This window comes from Ornithodoros turicata, chromosome 8 (genome assembly GCF_037126465.1).
Source record: "Ornithodoros turicata isolate Travis chromosome 8, ASM3712646v1, whole genome shotgun sequence".
NCBI lineage: Eukaryota > Metazoa > Arthropoda > Arachnida > Ixodida > Argasidae > Ornithodoros > Ornithodoros turicata.
This window is the reverse complement of record NC_088208.1, coordinates 4,230,363-4,251,427: the sequence shown is the minus strand read 5'-3', so window position 1 is coordinate 4,251,427 and position 21,065 is coordinate 4,230,363. Positions and strand designations below refer to the sequence as shown.

General features: G+C 46.5%; 2 protein-coding genes across 2 annotated transcripts; both read left to right on the top strand.

The window, feature by feature from the left end:
* The first annotated feature begins 410 nt into the window (after positions 1 to 410).
* LOC135366367 (slit homolog 3 protein-like) lies at positions 411 to 10,086 on the top strand. Its single transcript, XM_064599035.1, has 3 exons — positions 411 to 1,284; positions 6,555 to 7,434; positions 9,431 to 10,086. The coding sequence occupies exons 1-3, from the start codon at positions 595 to 597 to the stop codon at positions 10,084 to 10,086; spliced, it is 2,226 nt and encodes a 741-aa protein (XP_064455105.1). The 5' UTR covers positions 411 to 594.
* Positions 10,087 to 10,094: 8 nt separating this feature from the next.
* On the top strand, positions 10,095 to 19,077 carry LOC135366408 (protein toll-like). Its single transcript, XM_064599090.1, has 3 exons — positions 10,095 to 10,228; positions 16,556 to 16,868; positions 17,404 to 19,077. Exons 1-3 carry the CDS (start codon positions 10,147 to 10,149, stop codon positions 17,693 to 17,695), a joined length of 687 nt encoding a protein of 228 aa, XP_064455160.1. The 5' UTR covers positions 10,095 to 10,146; the 3' UTR covers positions 17,696 to 19,077.
* The last annotated feature ends 1,988 nt before the right edge of the window (positions 19,078 to 21,065 follow it).

Sequence of the window (21,065 nt, the reverse complement as noted above, 5' to 3'; positions counted from 1 at the left end):
GCCTAACGGATAAAATGTGGTCCAGAGGGTTGCAAGCACAACTAGCAGTTCCTTTTATTTTCCAATAATGATGAGAGCAATGCAGGAGATGCTCAATGGACTTTCCCGAACAGAGTCACATGTTCCGCATGCGCGTGTCGTTAGTCTTCGTGAATGCTTTCGACGAACGTCTACGCTTACACCGGACGTTCTAGGAACAGTCTTGTTATGCCGCAAGATTCTCGTTGCTGCCGTCATATTTGCTTCCGCCTTTCTCGTTAACCCTTCTTTCTTGAAACGCGATCGGCTCATTACACTGGCCTCGCCTTTCTTGTGTCGTCTGCTACTTTTTCGTTCTTTTTTTTTTTTTTTCGCTGTAAGCAACTGTTGCCTGCTTCTTTCTTCCGTGAGCGATACGCCAAGCGGAAACCTCGTCGTTATCGGAGAACAAGATAACGCAGCTAAGGCACACACGACTGCGCTCGGCGCATTCTAGTCACTTCACTTCTGTTTTTATGTTCGCTCTATCACGAGAGCATCTACATGATGACGACACTGGGCGCCGAAGCATTGCGTACATTGCAGTATGTGTGACACAGCAGGTGTGGAGCGAATATGTTCGTGCTGTTCGTGATGGTGATGTTTCTCCACGTGAAATGTGATTTTGTTGCTACGGATACTACTCTCAATGATACTCAGTACTGCCACACCAAGACTGATCGTTCCGGAACAACGGTGTTCTACAAGGGCGCACCAAACGTGGAGCAACTACGTCACGATTTAATGGAGCTTAATATACCTCGCCCGTTTTCGTTGGTGGTAACCGATACTAACATAACAACCTTGCCCGAGTTTTCATTTGCCAACCTTACGTTGAACGTCCTCAGAATGGTCCGCTGTGGGATAGAATCGCTTCACACGGATTCGCTCGTTGGTTTGGAGAATGTAGAGCTGCTAGACCTGTCGAAGAACAGCCTGACAACGGTACCCTCTGCCCTCGCTGCCCTTAAATCGCTGCAATTGCTTTATATTACTTTCAACAGGATAACAACGATTGGTCTCGAGCTGACGCGTTTGTCATCGTCGTTGACGAGAATAAATCTGAACGGAAACGTGATCTCGTCCATTCGTGAAGATGCACTGAAGAACATGAACCGTTTGCTGAGGTTCGCTGCGAACAATAACAGGATCGAGAGTATTCCGAAGACCTTGTTTAGTACAGCGCCCAGATTGCAGCAGATCGACTTGCGTTGGAATCTCATCGAAGATGTAGAGAATCTGTTTGACGGGCTATTGGAGTTGCATGTAAGTCTTCCTCAGTGGCGTAGAAAGGATGAAAATTGTGCAAGCCGGTGAGTAAATATTACTTGGGAAGAACCGTGCTGCGAGTTACACGTGAACCAGGGTCCCGGAGTTGCCACTCCGGGGTTGAAATGATTCCGGAATCATTCCAGATTTATCAGAGCCCGGAATCGAATTGGAAGGGAATGGCGGAAACTGTCCTAGGAATGGAATGGAATTAGGTTTCTTTCTTTTTTTCGCAGGCGGAATGGAATTGGAATGGACTGGTCTGGGTGCCACACGGTCAAGGGCGAAATAACCTTGTCTTTTTGCTTTTTCCGTGATGGGTAATGTCAATCTCCTCTATAGCACTGGGGCTGCCATATAGGGTTGCAAAGCCATCCCAGAAGTGGGAATTGGCCATACCTTTTCATTCCGGGGAATTGAAAGGAATGGAATTATTACAAATATCCATTCCAGTCCCGAGTGGCTCGAGACTACCATCTCCATTTTTTCTTTTAAAATCAATCAATCAATCCATTCCTCCGAATAGAATTGAAATGGAATGGGTGATCCCATTCCGCAACCCTGACGTGAACTATAGGTGCGCCTTATTTGACGAAGTGGTCATCAGGATTCTTACATCACTTTCACGTTCTGTAAAACCAATCTATGCGATGGCTTCACATTGAATCGCTAGCTTACCGCAATGACCAAGCGCTCCCTTGGGACGACACCGTTATTTATTTCTTTACCGATAGTGTAGCCTCATTACGAAAGTGAACCAAAAATGTATTTTGTGTGTGACTACACCGCTAATACTACAGATACGACAAAGCACGACGTGTGTATGTCGCAAGTGTTCGATATTATAAAAAAGCATACTCTGAAAATTCCTGAAACACCGTTTTTTGGTCGCAACAACAACACTTTCATGTGCTCCACACGCGACTAAAAGCTTCCGGGACCTACGGTTATGGCACCACAGTGAAAGCTTTTCGTTCGATGGGCTTTCAAGTTCCAAAGGGAAATTCATATTCAATCATCAATATTTTTTTCGGCTTGACATCTCTGTAGCCGTTGTATACTGACCATATATGACGCCAACAATTTGCCAATTGGCCATGTGCACTCTTTAAAATATGGTATTGGCCTTACATTAATCTTAATTGAGCTGTACTTCAGCTTTTGTCCATAAAGGTGGTCTTGTCATTACAATGTGTTTCTCTGAATTTCAAACAAATATGCGGAGATACAAGAGATATAGTCAACAATCGATTTATGAAATCTAGATTACCGAATAGACCTCTACCGAAGAAAGTGGCGTAATCTATATTTAGTATATGTTGAAAAATGTACACAAAGCGGGACTGTGAGGGCAAGCCCTGTAGTACAGTCCCAACACAGTTGAAGAATTAACAGCTAAATGATACAGTTTAGTTGTGATTAAGATATTGTTAAATCGATATACGATTAAAAAAAACTAAAATAAAAGTACATGGGGAGTTACCCGACAACTAAGACACTGATAAGTTACTAAAGAACTAAGGAACACACGGGGAGTTACTCGACAATAAACAGACCGGTAAGTAAGTTATTCCCAAGCAGCAAAATGTACTGAAAGTCGGGTGCAATAGGGGTGGACGGGTGGGTGGAAGGCCTTGAACAGACTCGTGAAACTAAGGAACATCGATAAGACACATACCGTCCACCCCTATTGCACTCGACTTTCAGTACATTGTGCTGCTGGGGTTGAGCAGCCTTATACAGTTGTTGAGAAAAACGATCTTAACCAAAACATCGTACGTTATCTTTTAATTCAGTGATGATGGGGCATTAGGCTGGGAAGAAACGTCACCGTGACGTAATCATGACGTTGGTAGACATAATGAAACCGAAACAGCGCAGGCGGGGAACACCGCCTTTTCACTTCACGAAGGTCACGGGTGGCTTCTGGTATTAGTGGTACACACAAATGAGGTCGCGTTTTTAGTGGCTTTCGTGTCTTCATTCGCGTTCCCAGTCCACCGCGGAAAGAAAAGAAGGCTTCATCCCAAGAGTTGCATCGTCTGAAAGTCAATGTCGTAATTCTGTGCGGAATGCGGTTTGTTATTGCGACTTAGTTCGAGCATGCTTCGTATAGGGACATCACTTGCACTCCGGGAGAAACTCGTGCCCTTCAAGCTCCTGAGGATAGGACAGCCCGGTAGCCATCTTTAGAAAGGGCTACCGAAAAGATAGGGCTACCGGTAGAATGGAGCAGAACAAGGCCATGCAACTAATAATGCGTAAAGAATTGCAACAAAAAATCTTACAGTATGAGAAGCTACATTTAAACGTGGCTTTTTCGTGACTTGTTGATTTTTTACTATAGTAGTTTCGCTCTACCAGGTTGGCGGCGTTGTTGTACCATCTGACGTAATTTGTTTGTAAGCAGGGATAGGTCTGTTCCTTTGCCTCTAGAAACGGTTCGTCGGCTTATGAACCTCGATTTTCGAACCGTGAACGCATTTTTTAGCCAAGAACCTAGAAGTAAAACGACGAAAAACCTGAGACAAGGAGCAAAAAGAAACACGCACAACACGCTCGTTTTTGCTCGTTGTCTTAGGTTTTTCGACGTTTTACAATGTACCAGCTCGCCTGCACCTTAGCACTTTTAACCTAGCAGTCAAACTTTTTTACAACGATATATTAACGGGTTGAGTACGTCACTGACACATCATTAGCACATGAATTGGCGCGGAGAGTGGAAACCTGTATTACCCCGTGTCTTACTCTGGAGGCTGACAGATAAGAAAATGAACTTTGTCTCTGTGGCAATGCCAGCGGCTGTCATCTCAAGTCGAACGTCGCAATGGACGCGTTGCAAAGCGAAAACAAATCGTCACCGACCGCGGGTGAAACATGGCGTATCCGCCGATCTTCAGAAATAAATGATGAATAACAGTAACTGTAAAGTCAATACGAGTGTACATGTTATAAAATGACACAGTGCAGTTCCTGTCATTCTAAAACTTTGACGCAACCCCCCACTCACTGTAAACCTCGATTTATGACTTCCTCTTTTTAGGAACGATTTTCCCCCCAACCGCACCAAATATCCTCTGGATGTACGAATAATGTCCTAACCTATTCGTACGTCCGATGGGTATCTGAGTGATATCGATCGGACGTACGAATGCGCTAGGACATTACTCGTACATCCAGAGGATGTTCGGTGTGGTTGGGGCCGTGGAACGCATGACGTTTAGAAATTGCGTGTTAACGCTGTATACTGAAATGCAGAGACTATGAACATGTACAGTAAGCATTATTGAATCCTTCTCCATTTTTGTATGAACGTATTGTTTCGATGTTTGACTTGGCAACCCTGATCATAGCGACACTAATTTTATCGGTGCCGTCATCGCCACGGGAACGCCATGCCCTTCCTCCACTTCCTTAAGATAATGTGCTATAGCTTGTGCACATATGGGATAGATACCGGTCTGCCAGTCGGCCTGGGCCTCTTGCTCCCCGTGAGTTTTGCCAAAATGCCTCGCGTCACATCCTCCGGGAATCCCGCAACACGAAGCCTCTGGACTGGTCAGCAGAGCACACGTTCACGAAGCAACAGCGAACGTTCAGCAACACCAAGTTCACGAACGCACGATGCGTAGTGAGCGCAGCGCTCCTGGTAGAAGAGCGGTAGAACGTCCGACAAATTCGGGTGATGACTACCCCAGAGCAGAGGTGGGCACCCTCGCGAGGGCTTGTGAGGGTGAGGGCTCCCTCATCCTCACCTCACCCTCACCTCATGGAATTTGAGGTGAGGTGAGGTGAGGAAAATTTTCAGAAATTATTTTGAGGTGAGGTGAGGAAAATTTTCTGAAAAACTTTTTGAGGTGAGGTGAGGAATTTTTTTCTCCAGAAAGGCTGATGTGAGGTGGGATGAGATACATTTTCTGAAAAATTTTTGAGGTGAGGTGAGGTGAGGGAAATTTTGTTAAAATGTTCTGAGGTGAGGATTCCTTTTCCATGTGAGGTGAGGACTTTTTTTCGTGTGTCGAGAGCAGAAAAGGAAAAATTTGTCCGAAAATGTTTAGGTGATATGAGGCAAGTTGGCAAAAGGTAGTTGTTAGGGCTGTCTTCTTTACTTTATTTGTTTTTTCAGTGACTGTTGCACTTCACTATCAATAATCGCTGGTTATTGGCTGGTCCTGAGTCCTGACGATGGGTCTAGACTCTGGCTGCACATCCCACAAAAAGTAGGGGGCAATATGGGCACGGCATTGGGTGCACTGATGACGTGACACTCATACGATTATGATTCACAAAGCTGCGCTTCGATTCGACCACCACTGTAGCGCTCAACCTATCGGATGCCATGCGAAGGCGGTGAACCAGACAATTAGCAATGCACCTGCCATCCCTCTAGCTGATGGCGAACGGCCATGATATAATGCGTAGGACATGATCCGTAAATAATTTTAGCTATCATCGCCATTCATCAGGTACTCACCGCAGTCGTGGCGCTTTCTGGCCTCTGTTGCGCTTGCACCACAAACACCAACAGTCACAATCTACCGCTGAAGCAGAGAGTCGGGACCTGATGCTTTAGTCTCGATACTTGCTTTACGCTGCGTACTTTCGTCATTTAAAAAAGTGAGAAGCGTCGACCTTGAGCAGGGAGGGGCACCCTCCTAACTGCAAGTGAGGTGAGGGCGCCTTGAACCCCCTCACCTCACGGAATTTGAGGTGAGGTGAGGTGAGGGAAAATTTTTTTATGCAAGGCTGAGGTGAGGTGAGGGAAATTCTCTGAAAAGGTTTTGAGGTGAGGTGAGGAAATATTTTTTCAGGAAAGGCTGGGGTGAGGTGAGGTGAGGAAATTTTTCTGATAATGTTTTGAGGTGAGGTGAAGCGAGGAAAATTTTCTGAAAAATTATTTGAGGTGAGGGCAGGCGAGGAAAATTCTCTGAATTTTTTTTTAGGTGAGGTGAGGGAACTTCTCCGAAAAGTAGTTGAGGTGAGGTGAGGACAAAGCTCCGTCCAGGAAAATCGAGGTGAGGGCAAAGACCGTGAGGAGTTTTGCCCACCTCTGCCCCAGAGCGACTCCCATGGAGATCGTGCACCGAACCTGGGCGTTGTCGCTCGGATTACCAGATGCGTCACCCGAAATCACCATCAGCCTCAGAACAGTTGCTTTCAATCAAATTATGCTGTATACCTTATTCTATAATGCTTCTCCCTGAGCTTGACATTCAAAATAGAATGCAATTAAACCGTTTTTCTCTCTTTCGCTCCATTCCTTTCAGACACTGAAGCTGGAAGACAACCGCATTCGCCACATTCGCACCCTCTCCGCCTCAAACCTTCCCTCTCTAGAATCCCTGAGCCTCGACCACAACCCCATTGACACCTTTACTCTCTTTCACTCGAGAAACGCGGCTATCGAAAGCCTCAGTCTTCAACACTGCAAAATATCCGATGTCGCTTCCATTCCCTTCTCGTGCATCGACCGACTGCGGTTCTTGAGGCTACGTTTCAATCGCATCAAACACATAGACAGCGACTCTTTCCCCAAATCTGTCAACACCTCAAGCTACAGCTCCATTACTCGGCGAGATTTTTATCCGTCCAATTGCAAGGCTGACAACGAAAACAAAGCCGGCATTCTACTGGTCATCGACATCTCCCATAATTATATAGACGCGATTAATAACGCGTTTCGCGGCCTTCAACTACTGGAACGGCTGGACATCGACAACAATGATCTCGAGAACGTTCCCGATGATGCATTCAAGTCAAACATTAATTTGAAAACCTTGAATATGGGTTATAATAAAATTTCCTGGATTGGAAAGCATGCATTCAGCAGCCTCGTAAACCTAGTAGTGTTGAAATTATCGAACAATCGGTTGACATCGTTGAACGGTTCGTTATATATTATGCCCATGGTGAAGTATTTGTATCTCGGTAATAATAGATTGCTGTTCTTGAGGGAAAACGATTTTGGAAGTCTTCCACGGCTGAAGATGCTCGAGGCTCAAAGAAATAATATCAGCGATGTGCGAGGCGCGTTCAAAAATCTTGTGTCTCTCCAGTATTTATACTTGCACGACAACAACTTGATGGTCATTCATCGAGCTAGCTTACCAGAAGATATAAAGCAGTTGGAGAAGATCACGATTGAAGGTGAGTGATTCTTTTCTGAGAAGTATACCGTTGAACATGAAGGGATTATGTAATTGAGCTGGTGTGTAGGGTAAGGTGACGCAAGTTGAGACACAAATCTGCAATTAGAGTCATTTTTATTTGAGCACCTGTTAAGGTGGACTCACTTCTTAAGAAAGTCTATGGGGAATTGTTGTTCTCAGGGTTCCCGTAAACCTCGTCGAGTTTCTACACGAAAGTGCAGGCGTGTTCTCCTCGAGTTCATCTAGGGAATGACATATTTTCGAAGGCCTAACGCGCCACTAATTTTTGGCGAATTAAAGTTTCACAAATTTTCAATGCATCTGAGTCTACGGGAGATGCAACAAAATCGCTTCTCTCGGCCCGCCCGCCCGCGATATCTGGATCAAAATGATGTTATTCCCTAGAGTAGCAGTCTGCGAATTGATTGCAATCAACAATTTCGACACTGCAGTTTTCTAGATCCCTGCGAATGAAAAGAATGACTTTGTCGTTTGCTAGCATGTTGTGCACGCTGGCACCGATTATATTACTTCCTTAGAGCGCGCGAGAAAAGCAAAGCGAAGAAAACAATTTCGGAACGCTGCAGCCAACCCTCTCCGGAAGCGAACGTTAACTAGATCGCATGAGTCCGCCTTAAAAAAAAAACATTCATAGGAACGTCCTTAGGGGTCTCGAGCTTCCGAACTGCAATTACGAAAACAGTAGGCTAAGTCGAACGTAAAATTATACCGGGAAATTCGAAAGTTATAATCATCTCGTTTTGTCCCAACTTTCGGGACCAAATGAGACAACCTAGCCTAACAAATTGTACCGGCTAGTTCTTGCAGTGGGAGCAAGCAGAGTAGACTTCATGATCTCCAATGTAATGTTGCTGAGCCCAGTGTCTACTTTGTTTCTCATATGTTCGAAACATTCCAGACAGTGACTGGAAGAGAACAACTTTATTTGTTGACGATGATTGGGGAGTTTCATCACCTGGGGCGGTACCCTATCCCCATTGCTGGTGGTGATGTGGGAAATGGAACAATGAGTCGTCTCACAGTGAGCACCGAAGTCCTACGGTGTCCAAAAAAGGGTCAGAAGAGCTTTGACGGTAGAGCGTCGGTGGACTGGATTCGACCATGGATTAAGCATTGACATTGTCTCGTTATGCCCCGTACATATCCTTACCGAAATACATCTTTCATCTCAAGACCAGCAAATCCAGAGAGCCTATATTTTACACAAACCTAGCTACATAGATAAATGCGTAGAATGCGTGTTTACGTTTAAATAAGGGACTTGTCAAGCGCCACTACACTCATGAAAGGGAAAAAAAAACTATGGAAATTCGCCCCTTTTGATCGAGAAGACACGATTCTTTTTGTCCTTCGGTGCATACACCAACCACGACAGTACACCAAGTAGGTCAGCCGTCTTCGCAGATCCCCTGTTTCCCACTCTGCCCCGTTGTCTCTGGAGCGACCTCATTGCTCCCTTTCCCAGATAAGCGGGTAAACAGCAAGCGTCTAAAGGTTACGAGGCGCACGTGGTTTCCGCTGTGGACCCATGCGGAGAACCATGCCTGTCTATGAATACATCCTTATTGCTGCCTTGTGAATGGACAGACACTTGGTCACGTGGTTTCTCCAAACTTTTCCCTCTCCCCTGTACGGAGGTAAACCATCCTGGAATATTCCTAAGTCAAATAAACTCAGTAAAGCGTGAAGTTCATTATGCAATGCGTTTCTGAGATGGTTGCCGCGTCAAGCAAATATGTGTTGCCGTCTTACCCCATGTCTCATTTTGCCCCACCTACCTTACGTGACATTGGCAGTATGTGCTTGAACTTGGCGAAAGGACAAATGCACAGAACACAGAACAAAATGTTTGAGAGAGACGCTCATGATGCTATTGCTTTGTCTTAGGCTGTTCGTTACGTGTTCTGTGTATCTGTCTTTCCGCCATGCTCAGGGAGATGCTGCCGAGGTCAAATATTATGTATTTAACGCAGGAAATATTTTAACGTGCGACTGCCAGCTGTCCTGGCTGTACGAAATACCACAGCTGTATATGTATTATGACGTCCCGCTCTGCAACAGTCCACCACGGCTCGCCGGGGCTCCCTTCCTGAGCAACGAGACAAGATACAACCTTGACGTCTGGCTTGAAGACTGCGACGAGAGGTGCACCTGCAGATGTATGGCAGAGGGTTACGAGGGATTTATTAGAGTAGACTGTTCCCAGCGGAACATGAAGGAAACGCCACAGAAGTTTCCAGAAGATACGGCCGTCATAGATCTTAGCGGGAATCTCTTGGACTCGTTAAACACGTCCTTAGCCAAGGAAGCGCCTGCGGTGCGGAGCTTGAACCTGAACAACAACTTGTACACCAGCCTCGACTGGAAAGTCTTACCGACAAACTTGAGCTACCTGTTTCTGCAGAACAACTCTTTCAAGCACTTCCCACTAAGTGTCGTTGATAACCTGAACTTATCGGGCATTTGGTTATCTGGAAATCCGTGGAACTGCGATTGCGAGGACTACGCCTTCAGGCAGTGGGCCGAATCACATGAAGACACGGTAAGAGATACTAAGAGGTCAGCTTTGTCTTTCGAGGATGTTGTGGTCGATCGAGTGCATCTGACGCCCTGTTCTCCTTCCGTCTGACAGATTCGAGATGCTGGTGATGTCAGGTGTGTCGAAGGACCAAATACTCGGGTATCTTCGATGTTGTTTATGGACCTGGAGCAGAAGGACCTTTGCCCGTTCAAGGCATCTGGCTTCGTGATCTATGGAGTGCCTTTGCTCGGTAGGTTTCGTGTGAGACGTGCATTTCGTGTGAGACGTGCACTCTAAAGAGAGACGGTGAGCGGTGGGGTCGTTACTTCCGAGTAGTTCGAGATGAAAACAGATATTCACAACGTAGGGCGCTCAAGGAGCGAATAATGAATTTGCGATTATTTTGTTATTTATTTAAAGATCGATCTGCTCCGCGTCAAGTCGTTATAGTAGCGTGGTAGCGATTACTGCAAGGCAGAAGAGAAAAAAAAAACATAATTATTGGAACATAGTACACATATGCTTTGTATAGACGCAAATACAAAAAAAAAACGTGCATTATTTTCTCGAATCAATTATTCCTATTCCAGCTATTAACAAAATAATTGAACCTGTCAGGAATAACAGTAACAAGTAATGCTATTATACATTTCGGATAGCTTCCTGACGTTTTTTTTTTCTTTTTCTTTTTCTTTTTTTATTGACATGGTGACCGGGGCCACGTCATCCGAATCGCTTGTTGTCTTTAAAACATGAATAGTTCATTCGCATAAATTTCTTGTATTTTCACGGAACGGTAATGGTTAGACACATCATTAAGTGGGAAGGGGTAGGGGCATTTACCCGTACCGGCCAATGTTCGTAATACCCCTGTCGCACGGGCAGTTTTCAATGATCATTGAAACCAGAGCCGCTTATTGGTAGAGTTTGGCCATTGTGAGGAGCCTGTTTCACAGCGTCATTTTACGCCACACGACGGACGGCGCCAAGGCCAGTGCCGCCATCTTGGAACGAAGCTACTGCCTTGAAATCTCCCCGTGCCTTTCATTGCGCCATTTTGAAGCTCAGGTACAGCCTTGAAATCTCCCCGGGCCGCTCGACTTTCATTCCGGCCAAATGGACGGAGCGACGACGTGTCTGACGTCACACGGAGCCCCCATCTCTCTGCGACAAAAGGTCAAAGGATGGCCAACCTCTGCTCATAAACGCCTCTTCATTGAAGTTGCGCGTAACGGCACCCAGCGTGTTACGTGTCAACTTCCCAAACTGCATTAGATCCTATGGGGGAGAGCGTTACCTTGCCGTTATCTGCCTCATTCAGGAACCTTAGAAATGTGAAACTGTAAGTGTCCGTCAAGCACTGCGACATCGTCATCGCTTCACGCAAATTGGCAAGCAATCGGCAGGGAAACCGCGGAAATCGTATTGGCGGACGTATGTCGACGAGGTCGGATAAATATTTTGACGGCACTTATTTGTGGTATACAACAAAATTGACCTGAATCTTACTCGTTATGACTGTAGTAGATGTATGCCTGCATGATGCTTGTCTTGTAGATTAAAGCGGAATCACTCAGAATGGACCACTTCTAGGTACGCGTATGCGCATGCTCAGCCACTTCAGGCGGAGGCCGCCATGTTTGTTGACATGAAAACATGCTGTAGGCTGTGATGCGAGTTGGCGAAGCTGTTTCTTGCAATGCCTGAAATGTGTCATCTGCCGAAACATGAGAGGTATAAATGTCGGTGTATGGTTCTTCCGCTTCCCACTCTAAAAGCATCACCGAAAGAAGCGGGAGCTTTGCATTCCTGCCGTTGGGCGCATGAAGAAAGATGGTTCCGTGTGGACGCCGACAAAGAACTCAGGTGTCACGCTCTCCGTCCCCAACATCTTTCTCTTTGCCGGTGTTGGCGCATGCGCTTTGAAGCTGCTCGCAATTTCTGTAATGTGTTGCGTCGAACTGTACGGGCGTCGCCATGATAGTTGGCATGAAAACATGGCGTGTTATGAATATGCCTTAACAAGTTTTCATGTGGTTTTCTAGGAGTATCACGTGTGCTTCCACAGCAGCAGGCTATACCATTCAAAACAAATGTTATTCTGCTATATCCAGGGGCGGATTTAAGGGTCTGTCATAGGGGGGTGGGGGGCGGTCTTAAGGAAATTTCGTGCTTTGCGGCACAGCCTCATCCAGGAGATAGGGTTTTTACATAGGGAACACAGCCGTATGGGGGGGGGGCGGTCGCCCCCCTTTAAATCCGCCCCTCGTTATATCCACAAAAAATGCAGGCTACGCCCTCATGGTGTTAATTTGACATCATATTGCGTCGTCGCCTTCTCGTCATGTAGTCTCTCGCCGCCAGGAGCGACGCGTATACATGGCTCATCCACATGCCGATACACTCATCTCAATTTAGAGAGTTTTAGCATACCGTGCGCTATCGCCTTTCCGTACGTAAACGATAGCGTTTGTAGATCTGCGCACTGCGCGAAGCTCTCTTTCTGTAATAGGATTGCGCAGAACCTTCAACGCTATCCCTTACGCACGCAAAGGCGACAGCGTACGATGTATTAAAACTCTCTATTATCGGTGTGATAAGGCACGGTGTTACGGGGGCACATTGAGGCACACTGAGGGAATGTGCTCCAGGGTACCAGTTCACGTGGCTGAATGGTTATCGTGTTGGCTATGTCACGTCGAGACTATAGGAGGTACCCGGCCGGTGAAAGCTGCGCTGTCTGTGGTTTTTACTGGGTTTCCCTCAAACGGGCTGTCAGACAATGGCCAGCATTGAGTGCGTCTGGTTGATATCACTCTGCGTTTGTTCTCTAGAGGTACGTTCCTTAAGCACCAAGGGTGATTTTTATCACAAGCTTGTCGATGATTAACGCTACCTTCGAGGTTTCATTTAGGTCCCAAAGTACGAGCGTGCGGGTGAAGCCTGCCTTATGTTCTGTACGTACTTGTTTCGTTGTCACTTTTGCCAGTTTCTTGCGGGAGCTAAGACGAGCGACAACAACAGACGACGTTCAAGCGTGGAGTGATTTCATGATCCAGAAATATTCGCAACGATAACGCGCGCCGGCGAGCTTCTTCCCCTTACTCTCTGCCGACCACGCAGTGGTGGTGGTGGTATCTGGTAGTGGTGGTGCTTGTCGCCCTAGGCCTCGCTAGGGTGGCAACGTGACAAGTAAGTAACACACAGAGCAAACTAAGTCCCTGCCGACTTCATAGGGAAGTGTGCCAACGTACGCATTTAATCACATTTACATCACTTAGATTTTAGATTTCTTTACTTTACACAGGCGTTCTTGGGTTACACTGTTGCGAATCAGGGACGAAGTACTGCACAGCTGACACTGAGCGGGCAGATTGGATCGCGCGTTTCCTTTTCTGTGCCTTGTTCATTTCTTGTAGTCGACGAACAACATGTTAAATAAAGTACGTTGAAGAAAAACTATATGGGTATATTTTCTCCTGAAACTGAAGCATTATTGAATTTGTTTTTTATTAAACGAAGGTATCATATTCTGCTTCAAAACATTTTTCACTAAAAGCGTTTTTTTTTCTGGCTTGTTAAACTCTTTTTAAAGAAAAGATTCGAAAGATTAGAGATTCGTAAGATTCGTGTACTCGGATTCGAAACATTTCGGATTCGTCCCACCTCTTATCAAAATCATCGTTTGGACTTGAGAAACGCGGCTCTAGAGAGCAAATGTACAGTGGCACTAAAGAATCAAACAAAGGGCGCTTTAGTATTCCTTATGCACTGCATCTATGGGAGTACGTCGCAACTTCCTGAAAAACATAAAGAAAAATTAATGACGGCTCAATGTCACGCATACTGTCAATAATTCGCAATGATGTAACACGAGAATATGTGTGTGTACGTAAATTGCCAAAAATATCCGAAACAAAAAAGAAGTCCATACAAAGCGTAAAGCAGGCTTCACCTCACGCACGTACTTTGAAACCTAAATGGAACCTCGAAGATGGCGTTAGTCATTTACAAATTTCAAATCAAAACCGTCCTCGCTGCTTAAAGAACGTGTCTTTAGAGTTTACAAATTTACAACGACATCAACCAGACGAACTACAGGCTATTTTTTTATGTTTCTTACGCATTGCGTCTATGGGAGTGTGCAGGTGAAGCATGCTCTATGTTTTTGTCACAGAAAGTTGGAAATTGTAGGCTTAGTTCCTACGCACATTCCCACCGGAGCGTTACTCGTGACGTTGCCCACCTCTGTGAGGCCAACAACGGCGAGGTCTCTCACAAGCACCTCCACGACCATCACCTATACTCCAGGGTGGTGAATAGTACGGCTTCTACATACAGTCGGGTTTCTGACAGGAGAGAATGCCGCGGGGCAATACGAAGTTAGTTTTCTGAGGCAGAGCAAGACAAGACCGAATTTGTCTGTCAATCCCCACGTTCCTGATATGACACTGCTCAGTGGGTGCGATATTGTCGGCGTCTTAACTACCCTACGGCGCGCTCCCGCTAGCAGACACCTGGAGCCCTGCTACACGTTCGAAGTTGACTTTGCATCAATTAATTCGTTGTATGCTCTTGGTATCATACTCCCTCACTGGTTGTAACACTCTGCCCGAGCCTGTGGCACACAGTTACAAGAGCTACTCGTCTATATTTGCGCAGTTTGTCGGAGTATCTCTTCAAAATTAAATAACGTTTATATATAACGTGACCAGTATAAAACAAGATTTGTTCTAGCCAGTGGAGTTAAAAATACAAAGTTTTCTTTCCTGTACAACATTACAAGAACCCACAAACTTTTTCGTCTCACTATGCCTCCAGTTCCTCTACATCAGGAGCCCTTAATGGGCCTCCCCTGGGTCAGGGTCTGGGTCGTGGGTCAGCCCCTTTCCTGTCTGACGGAGATACTGCCGACCGTCAGGCTGCTGAGGTTTATGCGGTCAGATTCATTGCAGAAAGAAGTAACCAGCAAGCCAGCTGGTGCACAGGTTGCGAACACACTTACCTGAGGTTGGGGAGCACGTGGAACGAAAGACACACAGTTAACCAACCAACTGAGTTGTCTGGAGTTGGCTGTGTTTTTCGTGCATTCCAATTCGAAATATGCCGGCAGCGGTATATTTCAAAATGGCTTCAGGATTCAGTTGCATATGGTACGTGATATGTGAAGCCCATAAAACTGCTGTGTTCGAGACGTCAGAAACTGAAGGTGCCGCTGGCCAGCGTGCAGCTGCCCACATTGCATTCGTTATTCGAATGAGCATCCATAAGACATGTGATTTCCAAATAAACCCCGCAGAAGGCAACAGTTTCAACGCATATTATAGTCATTTAAAAAAAGTTCGTGTCAAAGGTGGTCTCGCCAAAGGAGCTCTGGCAGGACAATTTCTGCTGTGGCCGTCCGGAACTTGGACATCCCCAAGGTCCATCCGAATGTCGTCTATGAGAGCTTCCTTCGAAAATTCCTTGAAGAGCGTAATGTTCACTGACGGCGTTCATATCTTGCGTACTCACACTTTGAGTGAGGTTGAGTATTATGCAAAATACAATAAATAGGGGCTTATTTATTACGCAACGGGACTTTAACTCTTGAGCGCCACCACAGGTCATACATACACCAACTTCCGTGGTATAGTGGTTAGGGTGACCGCTTTCTACGCCTAGACTGGGAGGTGACGTGGGTACGAATCCACGCACCGGCTGTGCGGTCTCGAATTTTCTCTGAGTTCTCTGGCAGACATTCCAGACGAATATCGAGCCAGTTCTCCTTGAAGTCGGCCTAGGACGCATACAAACCCCATGTCCCCCACTGCTTCCTGCTCTTCTCTCTCCAGCTGTGCACGTCTGTACGCCGCTAATAGCCGCTGTTGCTGCGCGGAGCTAACACGGAAATAAAAAAAATCAGGTCATACGTAGGATAACCAGGCTTACCTGGTAAGGTTTAGCTCATGGATTCAGCATTATGGCACGCATATGGAAAGGCGACTCCGAAGTGGCATCCACACATTAATTCTTCTGTGAGGCGTCGCTAAGACCACACGGGCCCAGGGCAGTGATCCGATATCGTATTAACACCACTGACTTACTACTTTCTCCAAGGTTGTCTGTGGGCTGCGAGAAGACACTCCAGATCGCGCAGTTGCCCACCTCTTGCCCTCCTTTTTTCCTCCTCTTGCAGCCTACTCACGAGCGACATCCCTCGGAATATTCTAGTGAACGAAAGAGCAAAACGAACGAAATTCCGCCACGTCTTTTGCTGAGCAGTCCCATGGCACCGGAATACTGGGAGTTGAGTACCGTGGACATAGCAGACGACATCATCGGCCCTGTCGTCTGCTATGAATATGTTGTGGTTGAACTGGGGGATATTCCCCATCGTTTGAAGGGCGCGAAAAGAAATGGCGTTGTGCGCTCACGGTCACGTGACAGCAGAAAGGTATGACATTTATGTTCGTCGCCCGGCAGCTGGAGTATTTTGGGAATGTCGTTCGTGTCAATACACGGTTATTGTCCGCATTTGTACAGGGCCCATTGTTGCAGCTCTTTGGCGGTACTAACTTGGCATGTTTATTTTCAGTCATACTGTCCGTGTGCTTGGCGGTAACGATGATATACCTGAAGCGCGAGAGACAAATCAAGATCTGGCTTTATGCTCACGGTCTCCGATGCGTTAAGGAGGACGACCTGGACAAAGACAAAACGTTCGACATCTTCCTCTCCTTCAGCAGTAAGGACTCCGACTGGGCGTATACCCATCTTTTACCTGGTCTCGAAGAATCTGGGTTCTCTGTGTGCACTTACGACCGGAACTTCAAAGGTGGCTTTCTCTTGCAAGACATCATTCAAGAGGCCGTTGCATGTTCTCGTCGCACGCTCTTGCTGCTTACACAGTAAGTACAACATGCGCTGATTTGTTGCGCTCACTCAAGGCGCAGTAAGAAACGTGATGTGCTGACAAAGACAGCGCTATGAAGTACGATTATGTTAGTGAGAGTTTAGTTAGAGATTAGCTTAGTACCGTAAAAGGGATAGGACGCAGGCTAACTGGTGCGTGATGATGAAGGAACAAATAAGAAATAACCGAGAGACACGGGACACGAAGACAAGCACAAGAGTACCATGCCTACTGAGGAAGCCTACTGAGGGGTAGCTTACTCAGGAAGTGTCCTGTGCGAGCAGGCCTTGTCCTTTGCATTGCTTCAGACATGCCGTATAGTTTGAAGCTTTGTCAACAGCCGCTACACAGTAATGATATAATTGCTCATGTCGTGCACATGTTGTTTCCGATGACAGCTCCTGATTTTTGTCTCTTTTCATTGCTGCACCGCACAAAACTGAAAACATTATAATCTAGACACGAACAGTTTCGCCGTTAAATCACTTTGCACAATACGATACGACGACATGTTCTGTTGCTTCTTCCAGAAATTTCGTGGAAAGCGAATGGTGCCGCTGGGAGTTTCGAGTTGCTCATCATAACGGCCTCCAGGACAAAGTCAACCGCCTTATCATTGTCGTCGCTGAAGATGTTCCCGAAGATATCGACGATGACCTCGCCCTGTACATGCGAACCACCAACTATCTGCGCTGGGGAGAAAAAAACTTTTGGGATAAGTTGCGATATTCATTACCGAAGAAGGACATGAAATACGATGCTCTTCCGATTCCTGGGGGTACTCCCCTTTCTAGGATTTACAAGGATAGTATCCAGCGGTGACACCACTGTGCTGGTTGTGCGTTCTTACTACCTGTTCCTGCAGCCGCGTGTCGCCGCAACACGCATGGACAGGATGAAGTGACCTCTCGCGGAAAACCGCTGCTCTAGTGAACCTGGTCCCGAGCTACGAGTTCCCGGTCCCGGCCCTGAGCTATGAGTTCGGTGACCGAGACATGATCGGGCATATTGTGACGAGGAAGACGAAGGTGTCTGTGGTGGTGGTGGTCGCCGTGATGATGGTGAGAGGGCCGTTGTCGGCCTCACACTCGTGGGCAACGTCACGCGACTGACGCCCTGTCGAATGCGCATCCTGGGCAGACTTCTAAGGGAAGAGAAAGACGAAGCCTAGGCCAACTGGAAGCTGTTCATGAAATCACCAGTACCTCAGCTTGTGCCGTCTGTAGGTCTTATCAAGCCTACAATCACGTCATTGACATTCATCTGGAGGTTCCTGAAGTCGCCGCAACCAGTGAAGCCTCGTGCACAGGCTCTGTCATTGGCGCAGTTGGATTTAGGAAGTATGTTACTGCGTTAAGCATTAGGGCTAAAGGGGCGCTATAGAATGCAAATATTTCGCCTCGCGAGAAAAAAAAAAGAAAGGCTCCATTTCCTTAACATCAACATAGAAGGAATGGGATTAATTCGCTAGCGTCGCTTACGTAGCGTAATTTACGCTACCTTTTTCCCTCTCCTTCTGAAGAAGGCCAAAAAAGCAGAGCGTGCTCTCGTTGGACTCCTCAAGCGATATGTCCAACCATCGCGGGAGTTCGTTCGAGACAATCAATCCGACGTTTCTCCGCATTGTCGGGACCTTCTTGAAAAAGAGAGCGAGGTACGGGGTAAATTGCAGTTTCGTACGATTTCAAGCAAGCGGAGAGGAGGCAGCGCTGTCAGTCGTATTCTCGATTCTGTTCTATTCTTGTGTGTTCTGTTCATCTGTGTATTTCCTTGATCATACTTGTCAAATTTTAAATACAAGCACAGCTAGTTTAATTACAGAACGAACCATCTTTTATAATGCCAAGGCCAAAAACAAGGTCAAGTCAGAGGGGATAATAATCTCTCAGAACGCCCTTTTTTTAAAGTTGTTTCGTTCTGTAATTGAACTAGCTGGGTTTGACACTTCGTCTCTGTGTTATCGTTCCTCGTCATCTCCCTGTGTATTGGCACGGCTGCTCATTGTCAGCTTTACGTGATAGACACAAACGTATAGTTTCTTATGTATCTTACTAGGTTCATCATCATTATACGTGTCATCAAAAAACAAAGAAAATGATGTTGAGTGTAGCATCCACCCCCGTGCACTTGAGCTTTCATGTACAAACACAAGATAGAATAAAGTAAAAAAGGGGGGCTGTTTGGTGACTCATATTAAAAGCAGTGCAGGGAAAAATATAAAAGACAGGAAGGCACAAGGCACTGGACTGGCAAACACTTTAAAGCGCAGCTCTTAGGTGCCCGTTCCTGGGCCAAATGGCATCGGCTGTCCAACCGGCAGAGCGAACGAGGATCGAAGCGAAGGATGGAAGTATGAGAGCGTGAGGAGGAAAGCAGCCGGGGAAGCGTACGGCGAGAGTGAAGAGGACGCGACGAGGAAAGCGAAGGAGGAGGGTCGTGCGAGAGGAGCCGCATGAGCCACGCTCGGTCTGCGGCTTCTGCCTATACAGGGTGTTCAAAATTAAGCTTTTCACGAACGCTACGCAAACACAGCGATGACAGGAAACCGGATGATAACTTTACGCTACTTGTGTAAGAAACAGGTGCTGCTAATTATGTAGCACCTGTTTCTTACTCAAGAAACAGAAAAATAGCATCAGTTGTCTTTTGTTCACCTATTTATAAAGTGCTAGTGAAAGCTTAATTTTGAACACCCTGTATACGCGCGATAGAACACGCTCATGACCATCATTACCATCAAGACCATGCATAGGAGTGCTACCTGAAGAAAGTACTGTGTGAAAAATAAGAACAGTGTATAACTCAACCTCAACAGCTGTGCTCAAATTTCGCATTACCCACAATCGTAATCGTTCAGTTATTTTTTTTTATTATTTACGAAGTTCGTGCGTATGCAGGGTACGTGTCCAAGAAAATGTGTTACTGAATTACAGAAAACTACACCACCTAGAATCATGCGGTCAACTGCATTTGTTCTTACTAGGTTTTTGACACCTCCTGATGTGAATGTCATCAGCGTAAGTTTAATTTTTGCAAACTGAAGTCTGCAATTTTCCAAGTAAATGTCACTTTTTCACCCCATCAATGTGAAGAGCGTGTCTAATCTACTCGTATTAATAATAATTGATCGGGATATTCAAGAGCTATCCTATCGGGAAAAATAGCCGAACATCAACAACAACAACAACTAAATCATGACTGTGGCCTGGGGTGATTCACCGCTTGAGACCAGTACACTACCCTATTACACGAGAAACATGAGATGTGAAAGGATGAAACTGAAGTTATGTGCAAGTACAACTCTTGAACTCCCGTCCTCTGGTTGCGCAACGCTACGTCACACTAAAGGGAGAAGCACATGAAAGAAGCGCCAATGGTCCTTGAGATGCAGGGGAGGACCCTACAGCGCCTGGAGCAAGCCGGTAGCCAAGAGGAACTCCAAGAACATCAGAAGACCTCGACGGTGTTGCACATGGCTCTGACATGGGCCAAGAATTGCAGCCAGGTTGAACATCTGTCGGCCAGCACCACTCAGCTGAACACAGAGTTGCCGTCGCTCCGTTTCGTAGAGCTTACATTCTATTAGGACGTGCTCAGTGTTCGCTACGACGCCACATTTGGAGCATAGGCAGCTGTCACAGTATCCGATTCGGCACTTGAATTGGGGAGTGAAGGCTACGTTGAGACGAAGCCTGTGCAGGAGGGACGTAAAATAGCGGGGTAAACGGTCAGGAACTGAGAAGGACATAGTGGGATCCACCGAATACATGAGAGACCTGTCAGTGATGTCCCGGCTCCACTGCTGGCGAGCTAGTGGCTGAATGAGCTCATTCAGAAGTCATCTCCTGTCTCCTCTTGATAACACCGTTGGTACAACAGTCCGAGACTGTTGGGCAGCCGTTGCCGCTCTGTCGACTTCTTCGTTTCCGCTCAAACCACAGTGACCCGGGGCCCAGTGCAGGGATATATGAGAGCCGTGATCGCTTAGACGCTGAACCTGATGGAGGATATCAGTGACAACTGTGGCGAGCGATCCACGTATTCCCATGTTGGCTATACATTGAAGAGCGGCCTTTGAATCTGAGTAGATGACCCAGGCCCGCGGATCGTCACAGGACGTCTTACGTAAAAACAACAGGAGAGCATATAGCTCAGCCGACGTTGATGCTGTGCGGTGTGAGAGACAGTATCC

Bases quoted from the DNA above. Each gene is read 5' to 3' on its own strand.
- LOC135366408 (XM_064599090.1), top strand. From the start codon at position 10,147: ATGTTGTTTATGGACCTGGAGCAGAAGGACCTTTGCCCGTTCAAGGCA. The intron at 10,229-16,555 runs GTAGGTTTCGTG...GTTTATTTTCAG, and splicing joins CTATGGAGTGCCTTTGCTCG to TCATACTGTCCGTGTGCTTG. The intron at 16,869-17,403 runs GTAAGTACAACA...TGCTTCTTCCAG, and splicing joins ACGCTCTTGCTGCTTACACA to AAATTTCGTGGAAAGCGAAT.
- LOC135366367 (XM_064599035.1), top strand. From the start codon at position 595: ATGTTCGTGCTGTTCGTGATGGTGATGTTTCTCCACGTGAAATGTGAT. The intron at 1,285-6,554 runs GTAAGTCTTCCT...CATTCCTTTCAG, and splicing joins ACGGGCTATTGGAGTTGCAT to ACACTGAAGCTGGAAGACAA. The intron at 7,435-9,430 runs GTGAGTGATTCT...TATTTAACGCAG, and splicing joins GGAGAAGATCACGATTGAAG to GAAATATTTTAACGTGCGAC.